The 18,161-nt window shown below is 56.6% G+C and overlaps 1 protein-coding gene across 10 annotated transcripts in view; it reads left to right on the plus strand.

The window, feature by feature from the left end:
* The window catches only part of IGSF9B (immunoglobulin superfamily member 9B), a 48,699-nt gene that overhangs the window by 20,120 nt on the left and 10,418 nt on the right, over positions 1 to 18,161 (plus strand). For 3 of the 10 annotated variants that reach the window (XR_001873969.1, XM_017809799.1, XM_017809801.1), the window contains 8 exons: positions 286 to 409; positions 3,196 to 3,371; positions 3,987 to 4,213; positions 4,413 to 4,497; positions 5,881 to 6,042; positions 6,787 to 6,832; positions 8,126 to 9,757; positions 18,012 to 18,133. Coding sequence is in view for 6 of the 10 variants with exons in the window: in XM_017809799.1 (XP_017665288.1) it covers positions 286 to 409; positions 3,196 to 3,371; positions 3,987 to 4,213; positions 4,413 to 4,497; positions 5,881 to 6,042; positions 6,787 to 6,832; positions 8,126 to 9,757; positions 18,012 to 18,133 (2,574 nt within the window). In the remaining 4 variants the exon portion in view is untranslated. Of the gene's footprint in view, positions 1 to 285; positions 410 to 3,195; positions 3,372 to 3,986; positions 4,214 to 4,412; positions 4,498 to 5,880; positions 6,043 to 6,786; positions 6,833 to 8,125; positions 9,758 to 9,866; positions 9,933 to 10,161; positions 10,489 to 11,291; positions 11,338 to 18,011; positions 18,134 to 18,161 lie in introns of those variants that run through there. The other 7 variants (XM_017809800.1, XM_017809802.1, XR_001873970.1 and 4 more) reach the window with 6 other exon arrangements.

Here is an 18,161-nt window from a genome sequence, read left to right on the forward strand (position 1 = left end):
GAAGGTGTCCCTGCCCACGGCAGGAGGGTTGGAGTAGATGACCTTTAAAGTTCCTTCCAGCTTGAACCATTCTATGACTAAGAGCGATGTCTCCTTTAAATGTTATTTACTGGCAGAGCTGCCTTTTTCCGCGCCGTTATTTTGGCCGCTTGCAGGCACAGTTGTCCTGCTATTTCCAGCAGAAATTCCAGGTGCAGGAGGAGCCCCCTCGGATCACGGCTTGGGAGCAGCCCCCCTTGCCTTGGTGGTCCTGCTCCCCTTTAACCCGTGCCCCTCTCCCTGCAGGCACAAGCCCTCACGCCCCGACCAGCGTGCACGTCGTGGCCGCCATGACCTCAGCCAACGTCTCCTGGGAGCCCGGCTACGACGGTGGATACGAGCAGACTTTCTCAGTTTGGTACGGCCCTCTGTGAGTCATCCTGGCATGCTTTGCTCTCTGCTTCTTTTCCTTCCTAGCCGACCCGAGCTTCGAGCAGCCTGGGGGGAGGAGGGTGGTGAGGGTGGCGCGCCCGGCTCTGTGCCCGTGGGGCGTTGGGTTCCTCGGAGAGGTGGGTGGTGGTGGTGGTGGTGGTATCATGTAGTTCTTGTATTTCCTCTCCTTTCTGTGCTGGCCACTGCCTCCCATCTGCCCCAGCAGGTTTTACTCTGCTTGTGGTGCAGGGGAGGTGCTTTGCATTCGTGTAACTCTGCCTCTGGCATCCAATTTCAAGATAAACTGTTTACGGGGCTTAACAGCCAGGGAGAGGATGGAAAATGCAACCTTCAGAGAGCGCGTCCTGGAAGAGCTGTGACTAAGCAGAAATGATCTCTCCTTGCTCTGTGGCTCCCTGGAGATGGTTAAATCCCAGCTGGGATCATGACCAGCCACTGTGAGATGCTGGCTGGGTCTGAGCCCCTGGGGCTTTGTTCCCATTGCTCCTGTGCCACCCGGCACCCACAGCCAGTGGGTGCATCCCACCTTCCTGCAGCAGGGCCAGGCTCAGCCCTGTGCCTGTTCCCTGGGGCAGGGGAGGGCAAAATGTAGCTGCAGCAAAATTGGGGTTTTCCTCGGGCTCTGCTCTTGTTTTCTTGTGAAGAGTCATCCTTGGAAATGTGGAGGGGGTGATCCTTTCTCTTTCCAGGCTGTTCTTCAGCCTTTCCTCTTGCTCTCTCTCTCCTTCCTTGCCTTAATTTGCCCCGGTGGAGACTGCTGATAGAGAGAAGAGAGGGAGACGCTGCCTGTAATGATTTCTGCTCTGCTCCAGCCTGGGGCTGGGCAGTCTGGTGATGGAGAGAAGGAATGGATTGAGCAGAGAGGGAAAATGAGGGAGTGAGCTGAGTGGTGCAGACCTTGCTTTGATGAAAATGTCCTTGGGAAGGAGTGGTTAAACCTCTCTGCTCTGGAAACGTGGCTGCATCTGCAACTGCTGCTGCTTTTGCTCTGCAACCTGCTGCCGGGTTCCTGCCTCCTCAAGGCAATTCCAGACCCCACACCGGGCAGAGCAGCCAGCAGGGAAAGGTGTTTGTACCGAGCTTGCCTTAAGGAATTTACAAGGAGCTGTGGGGACTTTGGATAGGGAGGCAGCAATCCATCTTGCCCTGACTGTAGGGTGTGATCCCTGGGGACTGTGCTGTGCCCTGGGACCAGGGATCTGGGGCAGTGCTGGGTCATGTAGTGCCATCCAGAGCGTGGCCCATCCATGCATTTTCCTCCCTGCTGTGGCTCTGGGATGCTCAAGCAAAACATGGCTTCATTTCCTGCGGGTTCACACTCTCCTCCTGCTGCTGTGGTTGTTGAGGCTGGAAATGCAAACCCCACTTCCCAGGGATGGCCAGGGCCACCACAGCATCCCACCTGCACACGTGCTGTCCCTCAGCAAGGGCTGTCTCCTGTTCCCCAGAGCGATTAGAGCTGCATTTCCCCTCCACCCTCCCCACCCTCAGCCCCTTGCCCTCCTGTACCTGCCCTCAGCAGCACTGGGGAGGAGGGATGTGAAGGCAGTGGGTTAAATGCTGCAGGGAAACCTGCTCAGGGGCTGCTCCTCTGCCCTCCTGCCTCTGCTGCAGTGGCAGGGGATCCTGGGAATTGTAGTCCCAGCTGGAGCTGTGGCGATCCAGAGGTTTTCCACTCGGTTTGGTGGAGGCACACTGCACACACATGGCTCTCCACCAACTCGCTTCTTTCCATAGCTTGCCATGGCTTCTCCTGCCTCACCTCTTGCTCCCTCATCAGTGGTATTATTTCTCTTTGCTCCATCTTTTCCTTCCTGCTGGATTCCCCCGGCTGTGTGCCAGTGGCCACAGATGTGCCCCCTTACCTACACAGAACAGACCATCTGCACTAATCCTTCCCAAATCCTCTGCTGACACCGCCAAAACGTGCAGCTGAGGGCTCAGACTCCCTAAAGCATCTCTCTGACATGAGCACCAGTACTTGCAGTATCATTGCAGTGCAGTGATGCTGCTTTGGGACGTGGGGCTCTTCCACCAAGGTGCTTCCTGGCAGGATAATGGCTTGTGGAGGTGGCTGCACGCTCGTGGGTGCTGGGGTGGCACTGGGATGGCTCTGGGAGGTTTTTTCACCCTGGATTTGTGGTTAGATCCCAGCAGAAAGGCTGTGTCCTGCACTCCGTGCCAGTGCCTCTGCTGCGCTGCCAAACCCCGAGTGATGCCCCAGGCTGTGCTGGCAGCCCCCGACTTGTGCAAATGTGGCAAAGATGGGGATTTAGCTAAATGTCTCCTGTGGGATGACATGTACAGGGCTACAGCTGAGGGAGAACTTGGCTCTGGCTCAGGAGCTGTCGAGGTATAAATGGGAACAGGGCCCGTCTCCTGCGTCAGCCGTTCCCTTTGCAGCACTCATGGAGCTGAAATGCTCCAGCTTCCACTTTTTCCCATGGGAATCTGATGGAGATCACATCAGAGCGGGGCTGTTGGCACTGCTGCCGTCCCTGACCCTGCTCAGGGGGTGCAGGTGGTGCACAGCAGAGGGGAGAGCTGGTGGCAGTGTCCCTGTGAGCCGGGGGATGCTGCTGTGACACGGTGGGATGGTGCCAGCTCGTGGGTGGCAGTGGCTGCCCCACGTCCATACACATCACTGCTCTCAAACCAAACCATCGCTCGGGAAAGCTCCATTTTCGCTCGAGAAGTTAATGCTGCCTCTGTCCCCCCTGTCAAAGACACCTTCCCTGAGGATGCTGCCTTCTCTCTTGGCAGGATGAAGAGAGCCCAGTTTGGTCCCCATGACTGGCTGTCTCTCCCTGTGCCAGCTGGTTCCAGTTGGCTACTGGTGGATACCTTGGAACCAGAGACTGCTTACCAGTTCAGTGTCTTGGCTCAAAACAAGCTGGGCACCAGCTCCTTCAGTGAGGTGGTCACTGTGAACACTCTAGGTAGGTCCTCCATGGGCACAAGGGGAGGGCAGGGATGGGATCTGGGAGGTCTGTGGGGAGAAGTGCCCCATGTGTCCTGCCTGCTGGGGATGGAGATGATGATCATCAGCAATAGTTTCCAGCCATGTAGAAGATAGTTTGTGGAGGGTCCTGGATGAAGCCTGTAGACTTTGCTGGATGCACGAGGCTCCTGAAAGCTTGTCCTGAGATAGTGTGGGAGAGCTGTACTCTATCAGTCACCTTTCAGATCTTCCTCAAGTTCAGCTGGGATCAGGAGGTATTAATAGAGCACAAAATCACTTGTACAGTAGGAGGGCCTTGCATTGGGCTCTGCCTTGGGGCTGTCCCAGGTGGAGGTGGGAGGAAGCAGGAGGGTTTTTAACACTGTGCCCCTTTTGCTGAAGTCATGACATCATAAGTCCCCTGCTTTTTGAAAAGCCACTTTTCTACATCTGTGATAAGAGACCAGATTCCTGAGATGTGCCCCAAACTCCTGGATTGTGGGAGGTGCTGCAGTGGTCCTGCTGCTGCTGATGTGCCCACGTGGGAAAGCATCTTCTGCGCTTCCCCTGCCCCATCTCAAAGGTGTCCCTGTCCCCTCTGCTCTGTCCCCAGCATTCCCTGTAACAACTCCAGAGCCTCTGGTGTTGGTTACCCCACCGAGGTGCCTAACAGCCAACCGGACACAGCAAGGCGTCCTCCTGTCGTGGCTCCCTCCCGCCAACCACAGCTTCCCCATCGACCGCTACATCATGGAATTCCGCGTCGCCGAGAGGTGGGAGATCTTGGACGACGGCATCCCAGGGACCGAGGGCGAGTTTTTTGCCAAGGACTTGTCCCTGGTAAGCAGGGGCTGTGCCCATGCCGTACTTAACTCGATGATCTTGGAGGTCTTTTCCAACCTTCATGATTCTGTGATAAAATTGCACCGTCTGCCGCAGCTCTGGGGAAGCTTTAGGGGTGGCCCCATCCCTTTGCTGGGGTCTTTGGGGAGGTGGCAGCCTGCAGTGGGGGACCTGACGGGTGTGTCTGGTGTTGCAGGACACCTGGTACGAGTTCCGTGTCCTGGCGGTCATGCAGGATCTCATCAGCGAACCCAGCAACGTCGCTGGGGTGTCCAGTACAGGTGAGGGGTGTCCCGCTTCTCTCCCCGGCTGTGGGGCTGTGGGCTGGGCTGGTGGGTGGGCTCATGGTTGTGACGGGTGTCCAGGCTGCCTCCTGGAGCAGGAGAGGACAACCTGCCCCATTTAGTCCTTCCCCTGGAGCACGGTGCTGTCGGTGTCCGCTGGCACGTCCCGGCCCTGCGGTGAGCCTGGAGAACAAAGCTCCAGCCGGGCACTGCGCAGCCTGGAAACGGGAATGAAAGGTGGAGAGAGGGAAACGTAGCACTGCAGTGCAGGGTCCACAGGGAAAAGAGCTTTGCAACGGGAGACTGCAACACGCTGCAGCTCCTGTGTGTGTGTTTACCCTGTGCCCGCCCAAGCTCGGGGGTCGCTCCTCGAGCCAAGACACAGGCGAGGGCTTGTGGTGGCGATGGGGAGGGCGAGGGCAGCGGGAGGGGACGGGGATGCGGCGAACCCTGATTTTATGGCTCTCGTGGAAAGCCCGGCTCTGCTGTGCCGTGATGCAGCGGTCTCTCTCTGCCCCCAAGTGGTGCCGGTGTGGTGTGATCTTGCTGCAGCCTCCCTGCCTGCAGCCTCCCTGCCTGCAGCCTCCCTGCCTGCAGCCTCCCTGCCTGCAGCCTCCCTGCCTGCAGCCTCCCTGCCCGCTGCCCTTTCTCCTCACGCCCGATTTTTCTGATGGGGTTTGGCAGGTGCCCTGGCCCCAGGCAGGTGCTGTCCCAGGCTGAAAGCCGGTGCTCCAGCCGATTCCATGTGTGAGCACACAGCAGGAGCGCTGAGGTGTGCAGGGTTTGCATCTGCAGGGGCCCACAGCCGAGGTCTGCTGGGAGTTCAGATGTGCTCACGGTTAAGGAAGGGGTATCATGAGGGTTTGGAGCCCAGTTTTCATTGAGAAGCTGAAATGAAGCACTGGCAAACAAGTTAAAACACCTTCTGCTGCTGCAGCAGGTTTTTCAGCCAGGAGTTAACTGCAGGTTTGCTGCAGCTGTGTGTGTTTAGACATAAATATGTATTTGTTGGCATGGAGGCTTCTTTCCTGGGTGTCCATCAGCTAACACAGGAAGGTTTGTCAGGTTGCTTCGTGCAGCCTGGTCTAGTTGAAGATGTCCCTGCTCGTTGCAGGGGGGTTGGACTAGATGGCCTTTAAAAGCCCTTTCCATCTCAAACTATTTTATGATTCTATGATGCGGTGTGAGGTCACTAAAACCCTTGGCCCTGAAGCAGCACTGACTGCTCTCCCTGGGTGGGCTGGCTTGGGATCTCTTTACAGAGATTATCGTCCTGATGTACAGTATCATTCCTGGAGACTGTCACTGCCTCCACGCCGTGGTAGGTCCCTGTGGAAGGCAGGGAATGGGGCTTAACACCCCGTTGTGTCTGTCCCCCAGACGTATTCCCTCAGCCTGACCTGACGGACGAGGGTCTAGCCCGCCCGGTGCTGGCTGGCATCGTTGCCACCATCTGCTTCCTGGCTGCTGCCATCCTCTTCAGCACACTCGCCGCCTGCTTCGTCAACAAGCAACGCAAACGCAAGCTCAAGCGCAAGAAAGGTGAGTCCCTTCCCGGTGTGCTCCCTCCCTCCCCCCCTCCTGTCTCCTCCTCGTTTCTCCCCCCCTGGTTGTGTTGTGGTCGTAACCTTCTTCCCTGTGTCTGTCTCTTCTTCGTCCGTGCGCGTCCTCAGGTGAAGCCCTGACTTGATCCCTCGGCTGTGCCTGAAAAGCGCCCGTGGTCGGGAGCGGGAGAGGCAGGGTGGGTGAAGAGGCGCCAGAGAAAGTAGCCTGGGAATTCCGAGGGAACTCTCCCGCGTGGTGATAACTCCTAGAGCCGGGGGTTTAGGGCTGGGGTGTCCTCTGAGACACAGATGGGGGTCATCACTCACCTCCTCGAGGTTTCCCCCCCCGGAGCTGGGCTCTCCAGCTGCTCCCAGCCCGGAGTGGGCAGTGCCACGCTGGGCTAGAGAAGACCCCACAAAGGAGACCCTGCTGCTCTGCTTCCCGAAAGCTGGGACTGCAGCCTCCATGCAGGAGCGGCCAGTAGGGAAAAGGGCGGCTGGGGAGCTGGAGAGGGCAGGGAGTCGGCTCCTTCTCCTCCAGCCCGCGGGGCTGTGGCAGCAGGACGGGCAGGACCCTGTGACGGGAGCTGTTTGTTGTCAGCAACCATTAAAGCACTGGAGCAATGAAACCTTGGCCTCTTGTTGAGTGTCTTTTGTTGTCTTGATGTTGAGTCTGTCTTGTGTCTGTCGTGTTGCGCCTCCTCAGCGTTCTCTCTTCTTTCCCCTTTTTATTCTCTTCCAGACCCTCCTCTCTCGATAACCCACTGCAGGAAGAGTTTGGAGTCCCCGTAAGTATCTGTCTTAGATGCGGCACCAGGTTGTGGGTCTTCAAGGTGCCTCCTTCCTACAGTTATTGCAAAGCTCAGATGGAAATATCTCATCATTACTTGGTTGCTTCTGACAAGTTGTTTTGGGTGTTCCCTGAACTTTTGGGAGCACAGCGGTTCACAAGAGACAAATGGGCTTTGGAGCAGAAAGCAGCAGGGAATGCAGCAAACTAAGATAAGAGATGACCCTGTTGGATCTGTAAACACTGACCAAGCTGGAGTTGGCTGGTGGAACTCAGTGGCACACCAGCATGAAGGGGCTCCTTGGGAGGACTAGCCTGCCGCATAGAGTCCTCCCTGCCAGCTCAGTACTTTTGAGTCATTCTCTGTTGGCTCTGTTTTTTCTTGGGAAACACATCTTTTCTCATCAAGAGTCCCCTGCTGAAGCCTCTTTCCACTTGTGCCCAGAGGTGGTGGGTCGTGGTGCTGCAGTAGCCACAGCTCCTTGCGGAGCCCATCAAAAGCAGGCGTGGCTGCAAATCAGTGGGAGCATCTTCCCAACAGGAGTGCGAGAGCCTGGGATGTGGACACCTCATGCTTTGGCTCCTGGACCACTGCAAAATGTCCTGGTGCTGGTGGATCTGAATCTTGTTTTTTTTCTGGTTCATCCACTGCACTGAAATAACCTGCACTGTCTCTGTTGGATCTGCTACCTTTTGCCTCACAATCCTGTTTGTCCAAGGCTTTCTGGATAGGGATGAGGGAACTCTTCTGATGCTCTCTGCCTTTTGAGGCTCTCAGCCTCAAATCTGAGTGTTGAGAATGGGAGAAACAGTTGGTCTGAGCTGATCCGTCAGCATCTCCAAGTGAGACGCTGAGTTCTGCAAGAGGGGACATTTACTTGATGTAGCTCCTCTCAGGGCCTTTCCTGGGCATGAATAGCTCAGGTGAACACAGGAAGCCTTTGAAGGAGTTGGAAGTGAGCTCTGGATCTGTCTTTTGTCCCGGTGGGGCTGTGGAGCTTTGTTGCAAGGTGTTGGTGGAGCTTGTTGCAAGGTGTTGGTGTGAAGTACCTGCCCCAGGGGGGATGCTGAGTGTGCCGAGCTCCGTTCCCAAGGAGCAGGGATGTTGTGCGCGGCTTCTGGCAAGACTCTGCCACCCTGGTTAGGCCCTGCCCCTTTCTCCCAGTTCCTCTTGTGAGGGCTGGTAGCACTTTGTTTTCCGGATCCAGACAGTGGTTCTTCTGGGCAAGAAGACCTCCTTTCCCCTCCGGGTGACCGTCCCCTCTCTCGGTTTTTCTCCCCTGTGGTCCAGGTTGTCTTCAGGCAAGGTGAGTCCCGAGAGCATCCGCACGCTCCGTCCCCCCTCGGAGTCCTCTGACGACCAGGGTCCGCAGGCCAAGCGGATGCTGAGCCCCACCAAGGAGAAGGAGCTCTCCCTTTACAAGAAGACCAAACGAGCCATCAGCAGCAAGAAGTACAGCGTCTCCAAGGCGGAGGCCGAAGCCGAGGCCACCACCCCGATCGAGCTCATCAGCCGCGGGCCCGACGGCCGCTTTGTCATGGACCCGGCGGAGATGGAGCCCTCCCTGAAGACACGGCGGATCGAGGGCTTCCCCTTCGTGGAGGAGACGGACATGTACCCCGAGTTCAGGCAGTCGGACGAGGAGAACGACGACCCCGTCGTCCCCACCTCCGTGACCGCCCTGAAAGCGCAGCTCACCCCTCTCTCCTCCAGCCAGGAGTCCTACCTTCAGCCACCAGCATACAGCCCCCGGTTCCACCGGGCGCTGGAGGGTCCCGGCGCCCTGCAGGCCACGGGCCAGGCCCGCCCACCGGCCCCCCGGGCTTTCCACCACCAGTTTTACGGTTACCTCAGCAGCAGCAGCCCCGGGGAGGTGGACCCGCCGCCCTTCTACATGCCAGAAGTCAGCCCGCTGAGCTCGGTCATGTCCTCCCCGCCGCTGCCCCCCGAGGGGCCCTTCGGACACCCCACCATCCCCGAGGAGAACGGGGAGAACGCCTCCAACAGCACGCTGCCCCTGGCCCAGACCCCCACGGGGGGCCGGTCCCCCGAGCCCTGGGGCAGGGCCGAGTTCCCCTTCGGCAGCCTGGAGCTGGCCCCCGCGCCGTTCCCCCACCAGCTCCAGCCCTGCGAGGCAGCTGAGGGCTCCCAGCCCACCGGCTGCCTTCCTCGGGGGCCGCCCCCCTCCTCCCTCCAGGTGGTCCCCGCGTCCTACTCGGGCATCCTGCCCCTGGAGGCACCAAAGAGCTGGACCGGCAAGTCACCGGGCAGGGGTCAATCCTCCGTGCCCGCTACCACCAAGTGGCAGGACAAACCTATGCAACCCATGGGATGTCAAGGGCAGCTAAGACATACCAGCCAAGGTATGGGCATACCCGTGTTGCCTTACCACGAACCGTCCGAGCCCGTCGGCCCCAGCGGCACAAGCACATTCAGCCTGGACACCAGGTGGTACGAGCCCCAACCCCGACCTCGGCCCAGCCCTCGGCAGGTCAGGAGGGCTGAGCCCAGTTTACATCAGGTGGTGCTACAACCTTCAAGGCTTTCTCCTCTGACCCAAAGTCCCCTCAGCTCCCGCAACAGCTCCCCGGAGCTGACCGCCCGCGCCCGGCCCCGGCCGGGCCTCATCCAGCAGACGGAGGTGTCGGAGATCACGCTGCAGCCGCCCGCGGCCGTCAGCTTCTCCCGCAAATCCACGCCGTCGTCGACGGGATCCCCCGCGCCCAGCAGCCGGGGGGACAGCCCCAGCTTCCGACCGACCACCGCCTTCACCCCCGTGGGCACTGGCTTCTCCAACTCCCAGGGCTCCTCCCTGCCCGTGGACACCATGGATGTTTTCGGAGACATCCCCTCTCCGAGGAGGGCTGGCGAGGAGATTCTCCAACCGGAGCCGACATCCACCACCACGGTAGCCGCCACGGGGTAAGTGTGTGAGCCCCGTGGTGCCCCTCTGGCCCCTTCCTGGCTTCCCCCACCCTGCCTCACCCGCTCCCTCTGACTCCCTCCCTGCCATCTCCATCCCAACTCGTAGGGTCTCTCTGGGCACGCTGCAGCATCCCTTTTGGAGACGGCGTCCCGCGGGCTTTGCTAGGCAGAGGTTGGTGCCGTGGGCATGGGTTGCATGGCCGCTGCCCAGGAGTGCTGGGTTTTAGGGAGGCGACATTCCCAGTGCCGGTGGCACATTTGCCTCCGGCCTGGCCGCTCCCTTGGGAATCTGGGAGCGCTGTGACTCGGGCTACGGGCCGTCCACCAGGCGTGCAAAGGCCTGGCTCCCGGCTCGCTTAGGTAAGTGTCCTGGTGTCACTGGAGGTTGTTTCCTCTTCTAGTTGCTGGCTCTTGGCTTTCTTCGAACGTTAGGGCCGCCGCCGCCGCGCCTCTTGTCTTCCTCCTCTTCCTTCCCGCGGAGTCTAGAGAGCTTTAATGCATGACAGAAACAGCTATCACGGTCACCGCCCCACCTGCAAAAGGGATGCTGCAGCCCCAGGACGCGGGCAGGGAGAGATCAAGGACTTAGCCACACCAGCAGCATGTCAGGAGAGGAGGAAAAACAAAAATAAACTAAGCCCAGCGGAGATCGGGAGGCTGCCGGCACGCTCAGATCCTGCCCTAAAGAGGGATGTGGCTGCACTAGACAGTAGCGGCTGGTTTTCCAGGTACCAGGGTTGCTCCAGGCAAAAGCGTCTCTCTCTCTCCTCTCTCTCTTTCTCTCTGTATTTCTCCTCTTTCCCTCCGTCTTTCACAGCACCTTAGACCCCGTAGCCGTGCTTTCGTCCCATCCTTTCGTCTTGCTTCATTTTGGCTTGTTGTCTGGTGGGGTCGAGCCCCCTCCTCCGGCTTGTGGCACAGAGGAGTCGGGGGCCGGGGCTCCCAGCCCCGCGGAGCCGGCGCGGTCGGAGGCATTCGGAGGAGAGGCGTGTGTTTTGGGGAGGGGGGAGGCAGCGTTTCACCCCGCAGTGCCCTCCGCATTTCACTCCCTCCCTCTGGTACCTGGAAGCGTTATGGCCTTAGAAAACCCCTCCGGCGCTGCACGGAAGGCAGGAGGGCTCAGGGGAGAGAGGATGGGGAGGGAGAGGAGCTGAACGAGCCTGAAATGACTTCTGTGTACCTCTGGAAAACGCAGCTACGGAGTGATGCAGTTAGGCATGTAGTCATAGGTCCACGTCTCCTGGCAGGGCACCCCAAGGAGACCCAGCTCCAGGACAGAGCCGTGTTAAAGCAGCACTGTTGTCCGTGCTTTTATGCAGTGTATCCATTCGCTTCGTTGATTATCGTTTTCGTTTCTTCTTTTCCTTTCTCTTCTGTTTCTTTCCCCCTTTCTTCTCCAGCCTCGTTTCGTTTGTGTTTCAGTTTGGTTTCTTTCCCTCCTTTTTCCTTTGGAGTTGTTGACGTGCTGATGTGTTGCGGAGCTCGGCTCCTTGCGGGTGTTGATAACTGCTTTGTTTTTGATTAATCTCAGCTATCTGGGCAGTGTTGTCGAGACAAGCTTCTCCTCAGCTCAATAGGTAAGGGTGATCCATGTCCGAAAGGATGGTGTGGGTGCTGTGGAGGGTGGCCGGGAGCGGGGCATGAGAGGGGACACGGAAGGGGCTTTTCCAATACCATCTCTTCCTTTAAAGGGGAATAAGGAATCCGAAAACACTAGGAAACACCTCTGGACGCACAGTCTCTGTGGCTTTTGGGTTTCCCCTCCCAGCAGCAGGCCACTGCTCCTCTGCCTTTGGGGTTTGGGGTTTGGGATGAGCCGAGCTGTTGTCTCCCCATGGCTGCCCTTCCTTTTTTGGAGGACAGTGGCACGTGGCACCTTTGGCCCTGGCAGGCTGCATGAGGGTTGTGTGGTATTAGGAAGGTGAATGTTGAGGTGGGGCTGTCCTGGATGATCCAAAGCAGGAGGAGCCCATGGCCCACCCCTAGAACCAAGTAAAACAGCCACATCTGGAGCAACCAGCTGCAGACAGCTCAGAGCGGGGCTCCAAAAATCAGTCTCCAGCTGCAGTCCAGCACATGGAGAATTTAGTTTCCAGCAGTACCTGGATCTATTTTCTTTTTCCCAAGTCTCCTAAATCATGGAAAATGGGAGAAGTCTTTCTCCCAAGATAGACTGTATGCTTGGCAGCAGCATAACTATGGTTTCAGGCTGCCAGAGAGGTGTTTTATCCTTCCCAACACAAGTGTAGTCGTAGTAAAATCCCTCCCTCCCTGAAATTCTTGTTGGAGAAATCTCCAAGACTTCTTCTGACCCAGCTGTAATTAAACAGCCCTGAGCAGACCTTGAAAGACTCTCCCAAGAAAATTCCTCTTGGGCTGCCTTCATGAGGCTGGTTTCCTAGATGGCCATGGGCATCCCTGGAACCGGGATGGAGTAATTTGGAGATAGTTTTCAGGCCTTAGAAGCAGAGACTGTCTCTAAAACTGCTAAATGCAGACAGGATCCTACTAATTTGTGGCCCTGAGGATTGGGAACGCTGACCTATTTGGCTGTCAGCCAGGCTGGTTATGAAAGGAGAGGTGGGATTGCAGATAGGAGCATTTCTAGGGCCAGGCCATGGCCAAACTTCCTTAGGACTGGCCTTACAAAAACTAAACTTTGCTGCCTTGGATGGGAAGAGTCAAGGTCCTGGCCAACACTCTCCAACAGCCTGCAGAGCCTTGTTGGGCTGGAAAAGAGCTTCACAACAGAGATGGGATGCCCAGAGAAATCAGGGGGATGTTTACAGGAGAGGGAAATTCCTCCAGCTGACCTGGAGGGTTGTCCTGAGGTGCGGAGAGCAGGAGAGGTAAGGAGGGAGTGTTGGGTCATGGTGATGGGAGCAGGGATAGGATGTGTGCTTTGTGCAGGAGCTCAAACCCCTCCCATCTGAGCCTTGCAGCCTCCAAAGCTCTTGAGCACTTGGCCACCCTCTTCTGTCTTCCCCTGCTGATGGCAGAGCAGGGTATCCCATGAGGAGCAAAGCTGGCACTGAGCCTTGGTGAGATCTGGGCTGTGCCAGGCTTCTCAAGGAATAGGGAAGCCTTCTGTGAGGACGTGGCTGTTTATTCTTTTTTCTGTGGCACTTTCCCACTCTGGGAGCATCAGGGACACGAGTGAACGTGGCTTTAGCACAGCAGAGCTGAGTCCAGGCTCACATCTGAGTTTGGTGTGGCTCTTGCACAGATCCTGGCTGGCTCCCATCTCCAGTGCTGGGTGCTGTGGGCTGATGGATTTTGAGGAGCAGGATCATAGTGCCCAGCAGGACACTTGCTGTGTCCTTCTCCAAGATGCTGCTGGGAGGTGGAGTTGCAGGAGCGACTCCAGAGTCATTATCACCAAAAAGGGGAAGCCAGAAGAATAAATCTCAGTTAATAAGTGAGGAATCCCGTAAAGAGCCCAGCCAAGTAATTTCTTGATGGTTTGGGGTCATAAAATTGTCAGTGCGTGCAGAGCACAGGGATTTTATACCAGACCAGCCAGATTTCTGTGCTGCAGTAATAAAACCTGAGAGGAGGAGAGGGAGAGGCAGTGTGTGGGCTCAGCTCGGTGGTGGCTGCAGCGTGGTGGCTTTTGTTAGGTGAAGCTCAGGTAGCTTTTATGGATGGGCAGGGATAAATAATGCTGTTACCGAGTCGGCACCAGGAGTTTTCCCATCTTCTCCTCTTAGGATGCAGCGTGCATCTCCGGACAGGGAAAAGGGAGCTGTCGTCTCCCTGCAGAGGGAAACCCAAAAACCACAGACAAGGCACCAAGCTCCCCCGCCCCTCGGCACCGCAGCCTGCCCTGGGTGGCCCCGCCAGCCTCCTTTGCCAGGACAGCACTGCCAATGCTGGGAGTTGGGGGGCTTGGCCGTGGCGTAGAGTTGAGTGACGAAGGGACATCGGTGCCAGGAGTGCGGGAGGAGCAGCACCCCTCGCTCCCTGCTTGAAAGAAAACAGGTTCCCCTTTAAAGACTGTCCATGTGCTGATCCTCTGCATGTGTTTCATGCCTCCTCCCGCTTGGAGAAGTTGTGAGTCCGCTTGTCTGAGTGCGTTTCTCTTTTCTTTCTTAAGTATTATTATTATTATTATTACTATTATTTTATTTTTCTTTTCAGTCTCTTTAATTTACTTATATATTTTCTCACTCCTGTTTTTCATTTATCTTCCTCTCTCCCCCCTCCCTCTCCCCGTGACTGTATCCCCCTCTTCCTCTCCAGTCCGGCCCCTTTTCCCTCGCCCTCTCTCCTCTCCGTCAGCATGGTGGTGAAGTCCGTTGTGTAGATGAGTTGTGGTGTCTGCAGACCTGTAGAAGGTGTGCTCCTTCCCTCAGCCTCTTCCTCCCTCATTGCTGTGCCTTGGCAGCAGCAGCTCTGGGGCCAGGGGCCGTCACCGCCGTGTTTCTCTAACACCTCTCTGAAGGATCCCAAGCATTCCGGGATGGAGGCAGCAGCCAGAGCTGCCTCAGAGCAAAGTGGGAATTCTGACTTGCAGGAGCCTCCTGTAGGAGAATTGAGCTCTTCATCTGAGGAGGATGAAGGGTTGAAGCACATGGAGGCCGAGACACAGTGGGCTCCTGTCCAAGTGGATGCTCTGACTGGTCTGAGTGGATGCTCTACCTCGTCCAAGAGGATTCTATAACATGCCCAAACTATTTCTGGATGTCAGTGTCTTGAGGAGAGAAGGAGAAAGGGAATGTGTGTTGAGATCTCCACGAGGTTAAATATATGTACTGTGCCCTTGAATCTCCTGCGCTCTTCCTTTATATGGGTTCCCTTTCTGGGTGGAAAGAGATCGGTGATGCCTTCAGGGATCTTCTCCCTTACGTCTTTGCTTTGTATGTGGAAGGACATTTGAAGAAGAGCAGCTGAGATGTGTGTTGGGTTGGATACTTCTTCTCCCCTGGCTACCTGCTCCTGTCCTGGGGCTCTCAGAGGTCCCTCAGTACCTTTGCAGCCTCTCCAGTACCTCCCAGTCCATGCAGTTCAGACCCTTGCTCATGCAGAAGGGTTTTCCTTTGGAGACTCGAGGAAAACTGCTGCTCCAGGTGTTTGTGGTGCCTCACAGAAGGCTTGTGTCAGGAGTTCACATGGGCTTCTCAAAGCTCCTTTGCCCAGCTCTACACTCAAGTTTCTAGAAGAGGTTTGCCCACCTCTCTGAGCCTCTTGTCTGTTGGTATTCAAGATCTCCCTCATGCACGGGCAGCTGCCCAAAATGTTAACTCTGGGGGCAGGAAGAGGCTTTTGGCTGAGCTTAAAATGAAAATTAATTTGAAATAATCAGAGCCCTTTGAAGAAAGAAAGGGTGGGTAGAGCAGATAAAATCTGGCTGGTGAGTAGCATCATTCTGTCCTCCTCTGTATCTCTTCCTTGCCAGAGGTCAGACAGTATTTATGGTGACACATGGGTTCAGCACACTCACTGTTTATGTTTGTGTGTATAAATACGAGTCCAATTATGGAGAACTAGTGGAAATGAGCTTCAGGCAATTTCCTCATAATCCCCTGCGTAAATCTGTCTAATTTTGTCAACATGCCACAGTAGCATCTTCTTAGAAAGAAAAAGGAGTGGGAAGAGCAAGAGCCTTCTAAGAGCTGTGCTTGAATAATATCAGCAAATACATGGGAAGAGGTGGTAGAAAGCAGGTGCTGATGGGCAGGATGGTGGCAGGATCACCGAGCCCGACGGTGTCCAGGGCTTGGCACACCTGAGCTCCGTGGATGATGGACTGGAGCAGCTGAGGCCACCTGCATGACTGTACCTCGTGTGCAAATCATAGAAATGGTGGATATAAAGGGGGAAAACCCTGTTATTGACCATGCAAGCAGGAATTGCTGCAGGGAATCCCGTGCTGTCGGACCTGTGGGTCGCTGTGGTCCTACTCTGAGCCAGCATGTGCGTGGCTGTCCGTGTTGGTGCAGCTCAGTGTCCGTGTTGGAGTGGGTGGTGTAGCCTCTCTCATAAGAGGCTGGTTGCAGTTGAAAGCAAGGTGTTTATGCTCTGCAACTGCAAATGTCGTCTTCCCAACGAGGGAAAGCTCTCGCCTGGATCCAGCCAGCGGGACTACCAGCATGTCTAATGAGTTGCTTCATCTTCAGCTGACGTGCTGCTCTGCTGGGAGCTGGAACAGAGGCTCTCTGGGAGCTGGAACAGAGGCTCTCTGGGAGCTCTCCACACATTCACTTTTCTGTTGCAATGGGAAACATGAAAAGGAGCTTTTCTTTTCCCAGTGTTTGGGTTTCTCTTGCGTCTGCTGTGCCTCAGCTGCTTTGTCACCTCACGCTGCACTTCCCTGGGTGCTCTCCAACGCTGCCAGCAGAACTCAGAAGCTTTGCAATCACAGACATCTTCAAAAAAACCCCACCCTTCTGCTCCCCAAGGGCAAAAATCCCTTGAGAGCTCTTTGCCTGTGCGCTCCAGCTGAAGTATCACCGCTCTGGAGCCGCTTGGGATGTTGGATGTGGAGTGTTGCTGTTGTGCTCTGTGCATGGAGATGCACAGCTCCGTGGTGGTGCACAGCCTCTACCTGGAACCCGGGGGAGATGAGGAGCTCCAAACTCTCTGTGGGTGGGTGTACTCTTGTCCCACAGCCCGGGAGTGCAGGGTCTGTGCTCCAGTCCTTGTGTTTGTCCCTTTCCTGCTGCTCCCACCGGCATCTACAGTGTTCTTGCAATGCTGGGTGGGTCTCACCTTGCTGACAGACCGGGAGGACGTCATCCACAACGTTTTGGTGCCAAAGCAGGAGTCTGGACATGCTGATGTTGCCTCCTTGCAGCCAGCTGAGGCAGCTCCTCTGCCTGCCCATCCTTCTGCCTGTGGCTTGCAGGGTTTGCTGATCCCTGCCCCAGTCACGGACATCTGAAGACGCAGGAGCTGCTGTCAGCACCATCCTCTGCGTGGTTGTTGTGAGAAGGTTTGGTCACTGACCTCTGGTGACCAAGCTGTGAGAGCAGAAGAGAGTCATCTCCTTTGAAGATGAAGGCACATGGGTTTAAGTTTTCCTTTCCTCGCTGGATCCTGGCTTCAAGCATTGGCTTTACTGCGATAAAAGGTGCCTTGTGGATGCCTCCCCTGTTGTCTCTGGACACCTTGTCTACAGGTTGCTCGGTGATGACTCAGGTTGACCTGTGGCCTCAGACTTGTCCCTCTGTGCCATTAGAAGTTGGTGCAACTTGGAGGGTCATGGAAGTAAAATGAAGCAGAGGAAGGAGATGGAAAAGCAGCAAGAGGGGGGATGCTGTGATGTGTTATAGATAAGAGCTGGACTGCCCGCTCTCCTAAGGAAAAGGTTTTCCTCTAATGCTCTGCTCTCTACAGCAGTCTTGCTTTCCAGGCCTTGGATGGGAAAAACAGGTACAGTGAAGGAAATAAAGTAAAAAATCCCTTTGCAAAGGGGAGACTGTTTCACCTTGAGCTGGTTCCTGTAGAAGAGTTCCTCAGGGGCTAGAGCTGGAAAGCTATCCCTTGCAACTGCTGGCTCTCCTGCAGGAAGCACCCCTTTGCAAATCCCCTCCTTGTCCTTGCAATAAAACCTTGTCAGTGTTTCCATCTCCAGCTCCCAGCCTCTTGATGTTCCAGGAGCAGATGCTCCCGTGCTGTTGCGTTTCTGTTGTCGCCTCTCACAGGGACCTGGGAATGAGGTACCTCTCCCGGCTCTGTCGGTGTGTGCCCTTCGTGTCCCTGTCTGTCATGTGGCCCCTGGTTTTTTTTGGCTGTGGGAGCAGGGCCAGCAGGATCCTGCCTCCCCGCTGTTTGTGGCGCCGGTGTTGTCCGCCACGGATGGCTCGTGGTGCCCGTCTCGATGCTGCCGTGCCGCTTCTGCCTGTCTCTTTCTCTCTTTCTCCATCCCAAGGGGTTTCCAACCACTTCCCAGAAATACCTTATCGGACATAGGATCTGCCCCGTCCTTTTTTGTTTAGCAGTGTTGGCATGGCAGGCAGGTGGCAGGTGAGCTGGGCTGCCCGTGTTGGACGTGGCCGGTGGGACCGGCCGGGTCACGGCGCTGCTCGGCAACGTGGAGGGGAGACATAGGGGCAGCGGGGACGCCTCGCTCCTTTCATCCCGCGCTCCGGCACGCCTGGCTGGCCCTGCTCCCTCAGCCCTGGGTCTCTCACCTCTTCCTTTTCCACGGCAGAGCTGGCTGGGGTTGACCGATCCCCCACCGGGGACGTCCAGAGGCCCGAGCGTGGCCGAGAGCCGCTGACGGCGCCTGTCTGCTTTTCCTTCCTAGAAAACGTCCATCTCCGCCCGGGGACGCTGCTGCACCTGAGAGGCTCGAAGCTCTGAAATACCAGCGGATAAAGAAGCCCAAAAAGTCATCCAAGGGCTCCTCGAAATCCAGAAAACAACCCAGTGAGTGTGAGGACCCTGCGGTCCCCAA

This window comes from Lepidothrix coronata, unplaced genomic scaffold, assembly GCF_001604755.1.
Source record: "Lepidothrix coronata isolate B3197 unplaced genomic scaffold, Lepidothrix_coronata-1.0 Scaffold27, whole genome shotgun sequence".
NCBI classification, from domain to species: domain Eukaryota; kingdom Metazoa; phylum Chordata; class Aves; order Passeriformes; family Pipridae; genus Lepidothrix; species Lepidothrix coronata.